This window comes from Oculina patagonica, chromosome 6, assembly GCF_052425735.1.
Source record: "Oculina patagonica isolate OP01 chromosome 6, crgOcupat, whole genome shotgun sequence".
Taxonomy (NCBI): domain Eukaryota; kingdom Metazoa; phylum Cnidaria; class Anthozoa; order Scleractinia; family Oculinidae; genus Oculina; species Oculina patagonica.
Genome location: NC_135763.1, coordinates 22,900,130 through 22,919,266, shown reverse-complemented (window position 1 = coordinate 22,919,266; position 19,137 = coordinate 22,900,130). Strand labels below are relative to the sequence as shown.

Genomic DNA, 19,137 nt, shown 5'->3' with positions numbered 1-19,137 from the left:
TAAACTCATTGGTTCAAAACTTGATTTGTTCTAGGCAACATTTAGTTTTTAATGTTTTTGGTTTTATATTCTCGTTCCATAATTCGTTTTCCAAGTCAGTAGCTGATATTGCCACTTTGATAATGTGATTTGTTTGTTTGTCATGTGGCGCGGGCAAACGCATACTGCACCCTGAGTCAGACATACACTTTTACTGTGTGTCATGTATGAAATATCCTGCCAGGTTCAAAAGATTATGCACAGTTAAATAAATGATAAACGCAAACGTCACTTTGGGTTTACTTTATTTCATTATACTTTACACACCGATTGAGTGCAGTATAAACAAGCTTTACGAAAAAGACCCCAAACAAATCAAACCTATGCTAATAATCATTATCGATGTGTATGTAAAAAAAACTGGTTACACTTGATGAAGGTAACTGACATGTATTTTAAGATTTGCCACGTCACAGAATAAATTTGCAACATCGGTAAAGGTAGCGAACTCTGGCAGAGTTATAGTTTCCCTCCCTCACGAGTTGAAATCTTGCCAAGAAATATCTAGATGGGCAGCTAACGTGCTGCCTGTCCAAGTACATTATGGGAGCGTCAGATCTAATGTCCCAAGACGTGGCTGTGTTGTAACAATAGACTCTGGCACCATAAACTTTTCTTGTCAGGCTGGTCAGACTTGTCTGCAATGATGAGATTCTCCGAGACAGATCCTATATCCAACAATAAAAGAAGACGAGAATCAGCTTTGTACAGTACTTCTGTGGTTTTTGTGTCTTAAAGACTAGGTTCTGGGTTCGCTGTGGCGCGGCACGGCGTATTACGGAAAGGCTTAGAGTGTTTAGTTAGACATTACCTTGTACTCTGTCTCAAGGCGTCCAATCCTATAGTCTTGTGTGCTGTCTTTGATTTGCAGTCTAACGTGAATGCCAGCTGCTTCCTTTTTGAACTGCTTTAGCGTCTTGTGTGTGTTCTATATTGATTAACAAAAAAACATAATAAAATTCGTAACAAATTAAGAAACGCAATTTCTGCCCGACTCCAGAAAAACTCTCAAATTAACTGTTTTACAATCGCTGAGAGTACGTAGTGAGAAAGGAAGCGCCTTTAAAAACTGTCTTTTCTTTCTTTTGTTTTACATCTTTCTTTTTCCAAAAAAAGCTTCCCTTCAAAAATATCATTATTTTACTGTTTTTGTTTATTGGAGTAAAGGTTCATCGAGGATGATCTTACGCGGGCGATTAATGTCGTTTCAACTGGGTGGTTCAGAAAATTTCGCTACGATTTTCTTCCCGGTTCGTTCAGTGCATTTCTTTGATACCGCCATCCGTTTAAACGTGTGCAAAACAAAATGCCGCTTGAATATTTTTTTATCCAATAAATTTATGCATTACCTTGGGAGAAGTGTAAACATCATTCGAAATCGATGCACCGTGAGCAGGCACTAACAGACATAACAGGACGGAAACAACAAAAATTGCTGCCTTCATCTCGAAAAATTAACAGATCCGATGCGAGAATAAGACGTTTGACTTTGAAACAAAATTCACTCGCGTTGAAACTTTGACTTTCCGGCACACTAAGAGAGAGCCCAGTTGAGCAACGTTTTTGAATTAATATTCTGCGAGATTTTTCTTGCAAGGAAAAGCGACGCGGCATTCTGTCAGTCTGTCAATTGACTGTCAAGTTTCGACCGCTTACTTTTTACTTCTTTTTACATATTAACTTGGAATAGTTTGTAGATTTTTTTCTTTTCCGCTTTGGCTGGAAATTCAAAAACATTTTCTAATCTTTCAAGCGATGACGCTTTCTAAAGATTTCTAATCTTTTTTTAAAAGCGATGACGTTTACTGTCATCATGCGTTCTGTGCGGAATACTTCTGGGCTGTTAGAAAGGACTATTAAATTCAAAGTATAAACGAAAGAGACATTATATTTGATGAGTTGTATCAGATTTTGTAAACACTGTAATGCAAGACTGTTTGAACTATCATATATCAGATGTCACGCGCGCTACAAGATAACGCAATTTTTTTCTGTTTCAGAGGGGGCTTCTCAGTTGTCTGTTTCGCGCGATCAACCGAAAGGAAAGTTAACAGAAATCTTAAAATTAACAAGAAATCGCCGCGTAGAACACAAAGCAAAGGTCTCACGTGCGGTTAGAAAGGGACAACACAAAGAATAAACGAAAGAGACTACTTATATTCAAAGAGTTCCATTAGTTTTATGAGACAGAGCAAGGCATACATTTTAAGCAGAAACTGACTTTCCTCCGATTTTGTACATTGTATGAAATGTGCGGTAAAAACGTCTGAACATAAGTTAAGAAAAGAAACAATATGAGATTTCAATATGCTCAAAAATATGCAAGCAAATATTTTATTTGGACCAAAAATTAAAGATATGTTTTGGTGTGCAGTGTCGCTCATTAAATGTATTCGCTGTTTCTGTTTTGACTTGTTTGCGGGATTTTTCTGTAGTTTATAACTTGCGAAGGCGTAATCGTGTTTTTGATCCGTAGAGCTGATTAATATACTTTCTACAACGAGTTTAATATCAAAGATCATTTGCTCCTCAAAATCAAACAAAATGACACCATTTATTTAGGAAGTTTGAAAGGAAACAATGAAACGAAAAGCTTTCTGTCTCTTTTGACAGTTCTAAAAACCGGAAATTTGAATAAACGCTTTGGCTGAAAAAATGGAAAACCCAATTTTCAAGCTTTATTATTCAAACGTGTTCTAATCTTTTAAAAACAGTTACTACGTGATCAAAGTACCAGAAGCATTGAAATGTTAAAAGTTCAAAGCGGTTTATCATATTCATATCATTAAAACTTTGAAGCGTTGAAAATTGGAAAGCATGACAACAGCCGATGAAGGTGACCAACTACAATGTAGCTTTGTCAACGAGAAACATGAAATGGAAGTGCCGAGAACTTTGAGAAATTAAAGGGACATATTGAACTGCCTGTGCCTGGAGTCCCTTCGCGTGATAACTATAAATATGCTTGTTCGTGACAATTCTTGGCACAATGGGGTTTAATCGTGAAATGTTTGTTTGATGAATGTGGTGGAATTTTGATGACGCCAGTCCTAACATAACAATTAGCCTTAAGTGAACCAGAGACGGCATACATAAAAAGCAAAGCAGAGGAACTAACAACCGCCTAAATGGCAGCAAATTGACCCAGAAAACGTGGTCTACTGCTTCATAATAGGGAAAACTGAGAAGAAAAAACGGAAACCTTACCGCTGACATTTTCCTTTACCCCCTTGTTTCATTCGGAGATGAAGTCTCTGGTAAAATAGACAAACAAAAGGAAGCTTGATCTGCAGGGACGTTTCCGAAATGTTTGTTTTTAGTGAAACGATGAACTGTGCCGGTCGGCCCTGGAGTACTATACCGCTTATTTTAAAAGCACGAACGTCCACACAATTATAATAATGAAACACATGTACAAACATCTCTGCCCATTACCCTCGCCTCATCTTGTGATCTCTTGTGGTCTTCGTGTCAAAATGGCCTGTGAAAAGGCTATCGAGCGGCTGTTATGTGGGTCCCCGAATTATATATTTTTTTCCTTTTGTTAATAAGTAGTGATTTCTCTTTTAATATCACTGGCACGTGCACTGTGGACTTGGGTGTACGAGGAAGTGAACGTAATGGTCGTTTGATATCATATGGAAGCAGGGAAAATGGAGTATATATCCGTTTACCGTACCCAAATTCGCAAGTAGCCATCAGAAGCGCGATCTACTGTCCTGATATCCTACGATATCGTCACACCTGATATGCCCCATATCACGGTCACTTTGGTAAGTGTGTTACTGTACGATGAAATGAAAGAGGTTTTACCAATAAACAGAACTTCGTAATTTAAATAAGCGGTGTTTAGCGGTCGTAAAGAGCTTTCCCGCCAAACTAACTTGGCGCGCTCGCCAATTGTGCGTTGTTTGCTGACGAGTACTGAGACATTCGACTGAATGGAGTCGGAAGTTCCAAGTCCTTATTTAAATGAGTGAAACTCTCAAACGAGTGGAAAAAGGAAGAAGAGGAACTTGGTAAGTGTTGGACAGTCAACGCAATTTGCGTCGTCTTTGCAGCTGGCTTCAACAGCGATAAATTAGCCGGATTTTTGGCTGCATTTAGGTACGGTATCCTTCTCCTTCTTGGCTGCACATCGTTTGTCTCGCCAGGGTTTTTGCTCGACTTCGTCTCGCCAAAATCGCCATGGCTCGACCAACTCCTGAGCCGCCGGCGTCCAAAAGGTCGATAGGTATAAATATCACTCGTGAAATTTCCCTCTTCTCTATAATGTAGAGGAGATTATTTTAACTTGCGCTAACTGAAAAACTGGGTTATTTCTGACTGTTTGGATGGGATTGAAAATACCTTGAAACTTTTAACTTTGGCCCCAATTTTATACATTGGGTGAAAAAGTTTTACTGAAACTGTGCGGTATAGAATAACATTACTTCACGTTAGATTAAAGCGGCGTTAGACAAGGAGTTTATTTCGCAATTTCTCTGTTCCATAGCCGCATAACCCTTTGCAAAAGCTGGGCGTAAAAATTCTGAAAAAAATGAAAATTTGATAAGGCTGAAGGAAATAATACTTTTTCAATATGCAAATGACACAACAGAAGTTCCTTCACATAAAAGTGGCTTAACTCGATACGTTTTAAACAATCCGGCCAATAATAAAGTCTCTTGTAATCCAATGGACAATTGAATAAACCAAGTTTTAAAGAGACTTTCTCAAGTATGATCCGAAATGTTAATTTTTAAAATTTCGAAACCAAGATAAAATGGTCCTCTAAAGGCTGGTTCTCATATGATCGCCCTGATCGTCTCTGTCGCTTCTGTCGTTTGCAAAGTCTGAGGTGATCGGAGCAAGCAAACTTTTTGAAGCGACAGTAGCGACAGAGACGATCGCGACGATCATATGAGAACCAGGCTTAAAGGACTCTCCGCTTATGGACTGATACTGTTAGACATAATCAAAATGCACAATTGTTCATGCATTTTCGTTACTTTTCATCTCAAATTAGAACGTAAATCAAACAAAGTAACCCCCAAAAAGGTATAAGATACTTAATAAAGACGGGTATTCTACAGGCGAATTCCTTTATTTTTTTTTTGTTTCATCATGTAGTACAGCCAAAAGTATATTGCGCCGTGAGTCATAAGTGCACTTTAAAGAGTTACTTTTAATAAACGCAAAAGTCACAATTGTGTTTAGTAGTTTACACGTTAGTTAAGTCTAGTATAAACCAAATTTAGGAAAAAAAAAAAAAAACAATCCCGCCTACCGTTTACACTCGAATAAGCGCCGCCCCCGATTAAGCGTCGCCCTCGTATAAGCACCGCAATCGGGACAAAAAAGTTTATAAGCACCGCCCCCAAATAAGCACCCCAGTCCCGATGCGGCGCTTGTTCGAGGAATTCCGTTTAACTAAAAAAATCCACTACAAAGCATTCCCTTTACGGCATTGGAAATTTCTTTTTATCAAAAGCGAAGTTCTTGAGTTCAAAGTGATTTTATTTCACTGCTCGCCTGTAAGATTCTCTATCCAGATCAGGTGAAGTTCTGTTGCGAAGGCCGTGAACTTTGGCGGCTCAACAAGCGCAACTTCTCTCTTCCTTTGTCCTTTGTCTTCAGCGTTTGCTTTGTACAGATAGAAAATATGCCGTTAAATTAAAAGAAAATATTCTTTGCAGCGTCCAACTTTTAAATAAGCGCCGCCCTCGAATAAGCGCCGCATTTAAGACGCGAAAAAAAAAAGCGCTGTGGCGCTTTTTCGAGTAAATACGGTATGCTAATAGTCGGCATTATCGAGGAATATATTAAAGGAACTAACTTGATCAGGGCGATCATAGCGATTGTTCCGTACCATTATTCAGATTATTAACAATCATTAACTGTATTTTAAAGCTTGTCACATCACAGAATAAATCTGCAACATCGGTAGTGGTAGCGAACTCTAGCAGAATTATAGTCTCCCTCCCTCCCGAGTACAAATCTTGCCAAGAAATAGGGCGATGGGCAGCTAACGTCCTGCCTGTCCAAAAACATTATGGTAGCATCAGAACGGGGCTCCCAAGCAGTGTTTTTATCGTAACAATGCACTCTGGCACTATGCACTTTGTTTGTCAGGCTGGTCAGACCTGTCTGCAATGATGAGATCCTCCGAGACAGATCCTGCATCCAGTTAAAAAAAAAGAGAATCGAGAATCAGCTTTGTACAGTATTTCTATGCTATTTACGACTAAGAAGGCTCTGGGCTCCCTCGCAAAAGCTGAGAGTGTTTTGTTGAACATTACCTGGTAATTTGCCTCAAGGCTTCCAAGCCTAGAGTCTTGTGTACTGTCCTTGTTTTTCAGTCCATTGTGGATGCCAGTTGCTTCGTTTTTAAACTCTATTAGTGCGTTGTTTATTTTCTGTATTAACAGAATAAAACAGTTAACAATTATAAATTTGTGGTAGGTATTCTTTAACCGATTCAGTGGAGACATTCCAATATACAGTCAGGGTATTTGTCTATTAGAAACAACACAACACACAATTACGTAATTTAAGAAATGAGCGTTGCAAATAGGTGGACGTAGGTTTGGAAAGGTTCATTTTTAACCAGAGGCATTGTTAGGGTCAGAAAGTAAGGTTTATGATTATCTACTGACCAGTCAGTATTATAATCAATTATGCAATCATTCGAAATGTCATTATATTACACAAGTCCTCTTTAACCAATTCAGCGCAACAATACGAATATACAATTAATAAGAAAAAAAAAATAACACAACACAAAGATTTGAAATGTGTGCTGTAATTACCTGTGGGGGTGGTAAGGTAGAGGTGTTCGCACTCTACCCGTGTAAAAAGCGAAGGCAAAATAGTTTCGTCACTTTAAAGGTCAAAAGTTAAATAACCACATTGTTAAAAGTTAAAAAGCTAACAATGCACATTGAACCTCTTATTTTACACCTAATTGGTGCATTTGCTCGTTAAAAAGAACAGTGGCTGGTGATTGGCGTTTCGACAACCCGAAAGGAATTACCCATATAGTTGTAACGCAACAAAACTTAACCCTTTAATAAGAGCTCATAATCTGGTTTCAATATCAGGTAATATAATTTCTCAGACTTTAATTTCAAGCCAAGGCGTTTTATCACAGACACAGATGATCGGGAACTTGACTTTCATAATCTGTCTAATTCATTTTGGTCCAATCAATCGATGCTGAGGTAAAAAGAGTTTCCGTGCACAAGATACGTAGAAAAACAAATCATTCTACCTGTACTTTCTTTTCCAGGTCTTTTAATCTCCTGTTGTGGTCACTGCCGTTGGCTCTCAGCGCCTTATACTCGTCCCTCAGCTTGGTCAACTCGTTGGTAGTATTCTACAGTAAATCAAAGGCGACCAAACCCTTAAAGAGGCAGATCTTAGACGTTTTAACTTGTTTGCAAAATGAAACACTTTTTTACAATAACAGCATGCAAAATGAGCCTAATGAATTAGAACGAACACCTATCTTACGATTTGTCAGAATTTCCCTGCCATTGTTTATGGTAAACTTCTGAAAAATTTTAGTTGCTTCTGACAATATTTCATGACATCATCCGGCTGCTGGCTAGAAGCCGAGAAGTTCTCATGTTACATGGTATGCTAATATAACACGAAAATTATATGGGCTTCTCTGCTTTCAGTTGAAGGGTCTAATTCCGATCCTGTATACTAACAAAAAATGTTTGAGGAACAATGTTGCTACCTTAGTAGTGTCTTGAATATAGCGTAGCTGCTGAGCATGACGGGAAGTTGTGTTTTTAAGCTCACTGTGAAATCCTGTAGCGTCTTTCTGAAACTCCTTCAGCGTGTGTGAAATATCCTGAGTGAACAATGTGACAATTATTCAATAAGATGCAACACCTGAATTCCAGTCATAATTTCCTTCTCTGGGTTTCACTCGTTCTCTTGTTTCGTTCCGCGCACAAAAAAAAAAATATAGATAAAATTTATTTATTTATTTATTTATTGTTTTTAATTAATTAATTTATTATTAATGTTTTTATTTATTCATTTATTGACCCATTTATGTATTGATACTAAAGTATAAAGCAATGCGTAAAGAACTGAGTTTAAGCCTTCAATTAAACTATTGAAACGGATCCTAGTCCTCAAGGAAGCAAAAACAGCAAATAATAAACTAAAACAAAACAAATAAAGATTGATTAAATGTAGTTTTCAAAAGGACGTGGCTCTTTCTTGAGCCAGCTATATCCTCTACCTTGAAATTTCTTTCTAGGTTTCTCAACCTAGCGTCCTTGTTAGCGACCATTCTGTGAACAGCCTTGGTCTCTTTCATGAGCTCCCCCAGAGAGATGGCGGCTAGAATAGTGTCATTCTATCAAAGAGGGGAAACGAAATCAAAATCCACGCCAGTGACCGGCAGACATGCAGATTTAATCTAAGTTACTAGCTATGTCACTTAAAAGTGATTCAGCTTCAACAGTTGTATATGTTAACCGATCTTGATTAGTATTTGTTTCTTGTCGCAGACAGAAATAACCTACCATGATTTTGTCTTTTATGTTAGGCAGAGGCGAAGCCTGGCTCAGTTGAGACATCAGGGCACAACACAAGAAAATACTTCTGATGGCACTTTCAAACATCTCGGGTATCATCCACAAGAAACTTTTGGATCTGACTAAACGTTTTAGAGTCAGACACGCAGAACAACTAGATTGACTTGAAGTATATCAAACAAATATCAAAGTCACAAGGTCACAAAATACGTGCTTCAGCAGATGCACGATCGTTGCGTGTTGTCACGTCTGAATGTAGGAAACTTTATCTTACAAAAGATAAGGAATAGATAAACAGTGATTGAATAATCCAAAGACCTAACAATATAACTGATATAACGGCTACAACCATAGACACAAGTGTTGAAAAAAAGATACACATATTTTGCCCCACTGCACCAACCCCTATGCAATGTTGATAAAAAACATCCATCGTGTTTTTCCAATATTGACAGGGGGAATGGGGTGCTGGTGATATTTAAGTTACTATTTTCAGAATTTCATGCGTTTACGAGTTTTCCAACACATTATGTCCATGATTAAGGCTTCCGAGTTTTCGAATCATGGCCCCGTGTTTTTTTATTAGGTTCCCTCGCCATTTTGTTTTCTATCTTAAATAATCTTATATTATATTGTAGTTTTGTATATTCATTATTATCTTGTGTATTGATTTGTATTATTATTTTTTTTTTTCATAATTCTATTTTTTGTTTGTGTGGCAAAAGAAAAAATTCTAATGTACGCGAATGTTAATTTGTACTTTGGATATATTCCCTAGGCCTTTTTCTGTACACATGTATAAGCTACCGTGTGGCATAAGTTGTAGTTTTGCGACTATGTATGTGCGTTTTTTCGCGATCCACCAAAAAATGTTCCCGTAAAAACTAATTAGTCCACTCAGAAAGTTTTTGCTTTCGATTTCAGTTCCCTGCTTCCAAAAGAGCCCCTGGACTTATTTTTGTTCAGGAGGCTTTTAATGCATGGTGGGCTTATTTATCATATTGCGTTTTAGAATGGTTGAACTTTTGTCTCCGAGGGCTTTTGAGTCAGAAACATTTTGAGCGCGAGTAACAATGTTGCCCGGTTAAACCGGGCTCGTATATGTAACACGAAGACATTATATTTATCAATGAACATGCTTTATACGGTAAATGTCAAGTAGTGTATACGTTTATTAAAGTGTTGGCTTTACGAGAACTTAAAAACAAATGAAATTACCAGTTGGTAATTCCCAAAAGTGGTCCCGGTCGCTTCCGTAAGCTTTTAGTTACAGAGTTTGAGTGACAATTCAAATGGAGTTTTACAATAGGCCGTTTTACAGATACGGCGACCATATTGATTTTGTAGTCCATGAGCCAATTCGTAAAAAGTGGCTGGAAAAGCAATTTCGTAGCACCCCCAACCGAACAAAGTTTCCTTGGTACCAAATTAAAGCTAAGGGCCTAGTGTTTTATATTCAACTTGTTTCCAGCCGCGAAAATGGAGCTTAAAGGAAAAAACGCACGAGGAGCCGCAGTCATCAAAATTTTGTTGCGGCACATTAAAGAAATTGGAAAATATCGACCAAATTCTTGGGATGCTAATGTCCGGAGTCGAACTGAATATGTCAAAAAAATTATCTGGATGGTTAACCGAAATGTCAATCATTATTGCACTTTTAAATAAGAAAACATTGAATTTTGGCAGATCCTAATTACTTGCGGTTTCCGACAATATTTCTCAGTTATCCTATTTGAGTTTTTTCCCCGCCGAGTTATAAGAGGGTTTGCGGGAAAGATCACGCGGAATAACAGCGAGAGAGTATTTATCTAAAACCTTTTTGCTGACCGCATGTGTTTCAAACGTTTTATTGTACAATTCGTAGTAACTAAGAAACTAAGCAACTAAATAAAACAAACAAGAACAGTCTCATATTTTGGAATTTCTTTAAACAGTTCACTGCATAGCGGGAAGATAAGGAATATTGCAAGTCATTTCAGTTTATTCACGTCGAAGAAGAAATCAGTTCTGATGCAATTACGTGTATAAACGTAACTTGCGGTTTAGAATACTTTAACTATTTTGTGCACTAAAAGAAAATGTACTTCAGTTTACTTTAATCCCAAGACGAACAGAAACGTTAACAGGAACAGTAACCACGAAATTTAAGTCAGTTTATAGAGACTGTAGAGAGGCTGTTATAGTAACAAATCGATTACAAGGAGTTCTTAGGCGGTTTAGCCGAGATGGTTAACTCGTATTTTAGCCCAGATGTAAAGAGCAAATGGATTAAATTCGACCTTACAATGGTTTTTAAGCAGCTACTCTTGGATTTGGAGGTCAAGCCATTTTCCGTGACAGAAGCGCGTCACGCTGCTCCAAAAAAAATGCGTATTCACCGTCTTTCGTTACAACGTTTATAGCAAAAACGAGTTAACAAACTTATTTGACAAATCAGCAGTATCGATAAAGCGTACTTCTGAAACAAAAAAGAAGTTGCTGCTCCTCCGTCAGGGGAAAACCTGACAGCACTACAGAAAGTGGCCCTTGCCAGACAGCGCGCTGGTACGCGTTGGGGAGCAACCACCATGGCCACTTCGAGTAAGCCAACATCCAGAAGACAGCCACGATGCGAAGAGGGAGAGTGGCCACGAACAAGGGAATTTCAATTGATATGAAGGAGCGGGACACTTTCAAAAACGTCGTAAAAAGTTAAGAAAACGTAATAAACGACAAGAACAGACTTAGTTATGTAACTAAATAAGAAACGGTGGGCCTGTCGCCTGAGCTCTCAGTCGGGCCGGACACCCGCAAATGCAAATGGATGAAAAAGAAAGAGCGGGCGTGTCGTCTGAGCTCTTAGTCGCTTCACAGGCGGGACACCTGCAAAAGCTACGAAAACAAGTTAAGTACGCGTATTTAACTAGAATAAAATATTTAGTTACGTGAATGAAAAGGAGAGAGTGGGCGTGTCGCCTGAGCTCTCAGTCGCTTCACGGGCGGGACACCTGCAAAAACGACGAAAGCTACTTAAATTACGCGTATTAAACTAAAAGAACAGACTAAATTACTGGTAGATTAATTAAAAAGAGAGAGCGGGCGTGTCGCCTGAGCTCTCAGTCGCTTTACGGGCGTGACGCCTGCAAAAACGACGAAAACAAGTTTAGTACAGGTATTAAACTAAAAGAACAGACTAAATTATGTGAATGAAAAAGAGAGAGCGGGCGTGTCGCCTGAGCTCCCGGTCGCTTTACGGGCGGGACGCCTGCAAAAACGACGAAAACAAGTTAAGTACAGGTATTAAACTAAAAAAACGGACTAAATTATGTGAATGAAAAAGAGAGAGCGGGCGTGTCGCCTGAGCTCTCAGTCGCTTTACGGGCGGGACGCCTGCAAAAACGACGAAAACAAGTTAAGTACGCGTAATAAACTAAAATGAAAAACTAGATTATGTGAATGAAAAAGAGAGCGGGCGTGTCGCCTGATCCTATCTGTATCACGCGTGTCAACATGAACAAGCAAACACCTACCCCAGACCTTCTCAACTTCGTCAGATTGATCATTGTCTGCCTTGTCAACCCAGTCAGGAACGCGAAACTGCTTCATATATTGCTGCAGAACATCCGCTCTGATCCGGTACCAAAGCTTCAAGACCTTTCTTCAACCCCTTCTTTTCTGTTACGGTATTTACGATCTCCAAGGTTATGTTACGAGCCTCACTTGGTGTCTTAGCCGGATCGTGACAAAACAAATGACCAAGGACGGAAGCCATTGACGCTTTATGATGCCGGTCACAGACTCCTTCTATTGTTCGAAGGATATCTCCCGCGCTTTTCTTGCTTAGTCGCTGTTTCTTTCTTCTAGGTGACCTCGTCGCTTTATCGTCGTCTTGATTTGAAAGTAGCTGAGAGCTGTTTAGCTCGCGTTTTATATTCGTGATTGCTTGTCTTGCGTGAATGCCCAAGGTTGTGTGTTTTGAGAATTCGCGCCATCTCGTGGTTGACCCGTGATCGCAGAGGAACTATTGATAACTTCGGTGATTTTCTTGAACTAATCACTGGCCAAGTTGCTTTCGTCGCCCAGTTCTTTTTGCCGAAGTAAACCCCCACAAAGTCCAAGAGTTGAGGTTACCAAGACGTCACGCTTTTAGTACTTCAGTCCGAACCATTTCGGGTCGTGGGCCTCCATCGGCAGAGGTCAGCGAACAGTATGGCACTTTCTGTACTTCGCTCGGAATCGAAATAACCGAAAGAAAGAGTTATCCCCATATTTTCGAAACGTAGGACCACAAATTCCCTTATTAACATACCAGCTCTTTCGTTCGTCAAGGAGCGCGCTTTGGACTCAACAGCAAAGCTGCGATTTGAAAGAGACGTCATACAGCTGAAACCACAGTAAAAATATGTGTTTTTGACATTTATGCAACGACAACGCCGGACACTGACTGAACCGCAATTAAGCAATTAAAATATATCCAGCTTTCAGGATCGTGTCATTTAGTCGTGAAGCTGTCAGCTCGAGCAAGATAATCGCGTCAGTTATGACACCGCAAAACTGGAGTGGTTCTTTTAATCTCGAGTTCATTTGTCAACGAAACTGGTCAGCCATAAAAATAATCCGATTATCTTTGGGACAGAAATTTCACTATCTGCGGCTCCTCGTGAGGTTTTTATCAGGGTGTGGGTGGGGATAACTTTAGAACATTCAGGTCGGTATATTGTAACAAGGCCCATATCTCCCACCTCATTACACCAAACTTTACTATACTTGGAGGGATTAAACAATCGATCATACTCTTTAACATAAGATGCTTTGTAATTAATTAACTGTCACCATAGAGACGGTTGCTAAGGCCTATATAATAAAACGATGACACTTCAAATCCTGAGTTTCAGAATGGAAGTTAAATGGTCACGCTTTTAATAAAAGTTGTTATAGCGCAATGAAAGCTATAATTGGAAGAAATGTACAAACTTAACTTCTCCCCGAGTTAAAAATCCCTCAGTAGCAAATATTTCCTTGCATTTTGAGACATTTAGTACCTTAGCAACCATTTGTTTACATGTAGACTTTTGAACAGCTGGGACGTAAAAGTAGTACAATGAGCTGAAATATAGAAGTATTTCAAAAATTATTGCTGTTTGGGTGATCAGTGGTCATAATAAAAATTAAAAATATGGTTGTATCTTACCTTTAAAATGTTAAAATTAAATTTTCGGCAACGTTTCTGTTGCCTTCCTCAGAATGAAATTACTAAAAGAATAAATTTAAAAGTTTAAAACTTCTGACGGTCCCTAAGGGAAACAATTAGTGGCAAATACGCTTTAGGGAAAGGCTGGCGTTCATTAACAGCTTAGGTGTTTACTGTGGAATGCAAAGATTTTAAAAATAACGCCTCGTTCCAGTATTTCTACAAAGTTTGAATGAATGTCATGTCCACGAGTCTCCGAGTGCTGTTTTATGGCAGACTTGATTTTTAACCTTGTAATTAGTTTTATTTGAGGACCTCTCTGAAAACGACGTCACGTGAGGGGAGCCTCCTCTTGAAAGTTTATTTTATTCTTTTTAGACTCATTATTGCCTCGAGTGCCAGGGTAGTGCTCTGCCCCTCGAGAGTTCCAGGATAGTTGACTTTCACTAATGTATGCAAAATGACACGATTTGCATTTCACTTTATATACGATGCCAGTAACTTGGTTGTCATGTGGCTGTTCCTTGGGTTTTCTGAGAACATCACCAAAATCAGCCAATTCGCTGATTTTGTAACCAATCGCACGATTAAAAAAGTAAAACGAGAGCATGATCTTCAAAACTCATTTTTCATGGATGACTGTCGAGTATAGTAAAATGTTATATTGTATATTATAAACAGAGAATTACGATTGCAAAAGTTCCCAATGTTTTTTTTACATTATTCTGTATCTGTGGTTTCTGTGGTTGGTACGTATACTAATTATCAATACTATTATTATGTAATTATCTAATGAGATTAATGCTGATTATTTTTGAATAAGATAACACAATTTTTTATGCAGCATCAATAGTGCATGCCATTTACAAAATGTTCGAGTACCATTTTCATGACTGTGTGTTTCATTTCGAGGGTTTCGAGTGCCTTTGCTGTTGTTTATAAGCTTTGAATATTTTGTATGTACAATGTAGCGTCTTGAACCATATTGCCTGCTGCACAGTGGCTCTACTGTTGTACACAATAATGACTGAACAAAATATTCCTCAAGGAAAACGTGCTCGATCAGTCAATGGTAGTAAACCAAACTCAGTGAGGTAAATGCCATTGCCACGTTAGAAATGTTAATGGCAATCTGTGTATCTTTAACAATAAGACATATAGAAGTCATTTTAAACCTGTGCAAATCAGGAAAGATGGAGTGTTTAGAGTAATGGAAGGATGTTAGAGGGAAGGTCCTAAGGGAGGACATCACAAGAGGTGCTATTGGCCATGCACAAATAAAGATCACGCGACAAGAGCTAATAGAAAAAAAGTGAAACTCTCCACTTAACCAGCAGCACACGAGGAAGTGACAAATGAGCCGGTGCAAAAGCGCGTCTGTCAATCTAGTATCTTGGTAACAAATCCTGACAAATGCCACCCTCGACACCCTCACCAAACTGAAGCTGTAAACGTTTACAAATGCAGTGAAATCCAAAGCCGCGGGGACAGGAGACAGGGATGTAATGCTCAAGGCAGACAGAAATCTCATCGCCAGACTTCTTGTTATTGGTCAGACTCCAGATAAGAATCGCAAGGTATATCAGAGACTTGTTTGCACATCAACTAGGCGCGCTACCTTGGTCTTTAGCAGCACTTAATGAATCACTGCTGGCAAAGACAAACAAAGCCGTTTTGCCTAAGCTGCTGGATAAAAATGTTCCTGTGTTGCCCTCTTCACTACTTTCTACCTTTGTTATCATTGATGCCATGGCTGTGATTCAGGCAATGACACATGTGCCAGACAATTTCAGTGCATATAGTGCTATAAGCCGGGCATCAGTACCCTGTAATTTCAATCAAAAATGCTGAAAGAAGCAAGCGCAGTCGGGATGGACAGACTGTGGAGATTAGTAGCTCACAGCAACGTTGAATTGCTTACGACAATGGCCGGAAGACATTTCTGAGCACTGGGAAGACTTGCCTGCTTCATTTCCTTGCTTGTGAATGAGCAAGACATTCGTATTCTCACAAGCTAGAAGGACGTGTTGTGTACACTCACAGATGGCTCCTTGGGTACAAGACTTACGGGAAGCGATGGTCGTGTGTTGTCAACGGCAGTCCTAGAGCTTTATATCGAGCAGGAAGAACTGGGATGTTTTTGCACGTTCTGGATGCATTCACAATGGTCATCGACAATTGAGTATTTACTCTTCTGAGGCAGACGTGAAAGTGCTGGCAAGCCATCATCAAACAAACAGCCCAGCAAGAATTGCCATCGTAAGTTCGACTCAGAATCATTCTCGAATCGTGGACATTTCAAGTGTCTGCAATCAGTTAGCTTAGCGGAAATAGTATGCAAAGTGCTTCCAGGCCTTCATGCACTGACTGGCTGCGATTCGGTTAATGCCTTCTCCGGCAAACGGAAAATGAAAGCTTTTAAGCTAGTTAAGGAAATAACAAACTACGAGAACTAGTTCTTCTCCTTGGCCACGATAATGTCCATGTGAGGGACGAACATGCAGCAGATGTTGAAGAACTTGTGTGCTTTTTGTATGGAAAGGCAGGAAAAGATGTTAATCAAGTTAGATACCACTTATTCTGCAAAATGAAGAATTACAGTCGCACCACCTCCCGCCACTAAATGTCTGCCCTCAAGAAACATATACAGCAACCTTACAGGCTCATATTTAGAGAAATGCTTTGGAGGCAAACCCGACAGCCCATAATTCAGTTGGTAACGGATGATATATAAAAGGACCAGGAACTGAATTAGACAGACCAAGCTCTAGCACCTGAGGCGGTGATGGAGCTGGTTTGTTGTGGCTGCAAGGTACAGTGCCGGAGTCGGCGCTGATCCTGGACAAGAAGTGGTATGCTTTGCAGAGATGCATGTCTTTGCGAGGACAGTAGTTGCACCAACTGGTCAAGCAAGGAGGACATAGACGGGGATAATAGCGAACCCGAAGATACTCACTTTTAATTAGTTAATACCTAGAATTAATATGTGTAGAAAAACACATTTTTTTAGAATTTGCGGCTCCATTGCCATTGGAAAGTTTGAAATTTTCTTTTTTATGTTTTTTTTTTTCAAATACTGTGATTCTTTATACATACTGTTAGATATTTTTATTTTCAGGACCTGCATTGATAGTAGTTTTTTCTTAAAAATGATGCAGTAATCGTGTTTAAATGTGTTTTAATTATAATTATTGTTATCATTTTTATTGTTTATATACATTTCGCCGATAAAAGGTTAAAAATAAAACTTAAGGTAAAAGCTGTTAAAATTGATGCTAAACGTTTTCGATCTGTTCGATCATCATTGTTATTATTATTATTACTATTACTACTATTACTGTTATCATTATCATTATTATTATTACATTTTAAGTCTAAAAGAATGATTAGAGCCATTGGAGGCATTATCAATAGCATTTTGTATTTACCATCATTTCTGTAAATAGAAGCTGTCGTTTTGTTTGAATAGGAATGTGTTAGCGGTTTCTCCATATTTTTAACAGTTTCCTTATTTCTTCATGTTTCGTGGAATTTCAATGAGTTTAGGAACATATATGAACACAAAACTGAGATGGGTTTGTGAAGTTGATATACCAGCTATTCGTGAAGTACAGTATACTCACCATTGCGAATGGTAATAAAGAACAACGTTTTCAATAACCTTGCCTAGCAATCTTTGCCATAATGACTGAAACGGAAGTTTTAACGCTGTTTTTCGGTCGTTCGTCCGTATACACTTATAGAGGGGGAACCACGCTTGCAGCTACGGGAAGTTCAGGATCTAACACAGCAACAACAGTCCTTCGGAACGGCAGAGAATACGCAGTTACTTGGCTCCAACATCAGAGATTTATTCCAATAACGTAACCAACAGTAATCAACGGGATGTTTGTCTAACCGGCGTCCCACCACCGGGGGTGCTAGAACAGTACCAAAGATCACCAAAGAATACTTTACAGTGCTGTTCTACTTAAGGGCGAGCTAGTGACGCGATACAGATTACATCATACGAGAAAACGCTATTTTTGAGAACATAAACAAACGTTTCTAAGCTCGATTGGCTAAAGTTAATCCTAGTTCTGAAACATTAATTACTTTCAAAAACTCGCAGGTGGATTACAGCTTTCTGCAGGTTGCATTAACAGTTTAACAGTTATCTACAGTTATGATCTCACAGCTAACAAACCAAAACAATAATTTCTACGTTGGATTTTCTATGTTTTTAACAGCAAAGCGAATAAATAAAACTAAACCAAATAATCATTTATCCTCTCGTTACATGACATAACTGGTACAAAAACGTCCACATTTCATTCTAGCACAATATATTTCACTCCATTTATTTCATAACCGCTGTACTTGCTGGATATAACCGTGCAGTGTGCTTGACAGTGTGCATACTGTACACAAAGGCCTGCATGTAAACAAATGGTTGCTAAGGTGTTAAATACCTCAAAATGCAAGAAAATACTTGCTAATTCTGAAATTCTTCACCTGGAGAGTAGTTTAGTTTGTACATTGCTTCCTATTTTAAACCTTTATTGCGCTAATACAGCTTTTATTAAAAACGCAGCCATTTAACTTTCATTCTGAAACTCAGGATTTGAAGTGTCGTTGTTTCATTAAATAGGCCTTAGCAACGGCCTCTATGGCGTTCGCTAATTCATTAAATAGCATCTCATATTATAGAGTATGATCGATTATTTAACTCATCCAAATTAAATGAATATTGGTGTAACGATGTTATAGATATCAGCATTGTTATATAACACTGATCTAATGTTTCAAATTTATCCCCACCCACCCCCTGTTACAAACACCTCATTTTCTTCGTTAAGCTCCATTTTCACAGCTGGAAACAAGTTGAATATAAAACACTAGGCCCTGAGCTTTGATTTGGTACCAATGAAACTTTGTTCGGATGGGGGTGCTACGGAAATAGATTTTTGAGGTCCTGGCTCATGGACTATTGCCCCCTTGGCATCCTATGATGCTTATTGAAATGATTTATTCTTTATTGTGATAATTCGGCAATTTCCAATAGTAAAAGGAAAAAATATTATGGGATGTTCTGGGGGCAAAATCAATATCCGTAAAACGGCCTATAGCGGTCGCAACTCGAGCCGGTCGCCTTACGACAGTGGTCGCAAGGAGAGCTTCGACTACATAATGCAAATAACTCCTTCAGCTAACATTTCAAAACCTAAACTTAAGCCCAAGGGTTTATATTCGGGAGAGGGGGGGGGGGGGATTTTGCGTTTTAAAGATTTCAGGTGTGGGGTAATTTTCTAACACTTTAGCAACAATTTGTTCCAGCAGTGGGTTTTCTTTAATCATTTCACTTGTTTCAAAACACCATGGAATGTCTTTGCATTTGTAAAAAACAAC

General features: G+C 38.8%; 2 protein-coding genes and 1 pseudogene across 2 annotated transcripts; all 3 read right to left on the bottom strand.

Annotated features, from left to right (window-relative positions):
* Nucleotides 1-273: 273 nt before the first annotated feature.
* Nucleotides 274-1,716, bottom strand: LOC144657201 (uncharacterized). Its single transcript, XM_078517516.1, has 3 exons — nucleotides 1,389-1,716; nucleotides 851-967; nucleotides 274-707 (listed from the first exon to the last, which is right to left on the bottom strand). The coding sequence occupies exons 1-3, from the start codon at nucleotides 1,482-1,484 to the stop codon at nucleotides 450-452; spliced, it is 471 nt and encodes a 156-aa protein (XP_078373642.1). The 5' UTR covers nucleotides 1,485-1,716; the 3' UTR covers nucleotides 274-449.
* A 2,569-nt stretch (nucleotides 1,717-4,285) lies between these two features.
* LOC144657173 (uncharacterized) lies at nucleotides 4,286-9,201 on the bottom strand. Its single transcript, XM_078517485.1, has 6 exons — nucleotides 8,568-9,201; nucleotides 8,282-8,398; nucleotides 7,766-7,882; nucleotides 7,292-7,396; nucleotides 6,321-6,437; nucleotides 4,286-6,198 (listed from the first exon to the last, which is right to left on the bottom strand). The coding sequence occupies exons 1-6, from the start codon at nucleotides 8,676-8,678 to the stop codon at nucleotides 5,941-5,943; spliced, it is 825 nt and encodes a 274-aa protein (XP_078373611.1). The 5' UTR covers nucleotides 8,679-9,201; the 3' UTR covers nucleotides 4,286-5,940.
* Nucleotides 9,202-11,636: 2,435 nt separating this feature from the next.
* On the bottom strand, nucleotides 11,637-15,500 carry LOC144657937 (uncharacterized; annotated as a pseudogene).
* Between the last annotated feature and the right edge of the window lie 3,637 nt (nucleotides 15,501-19,137).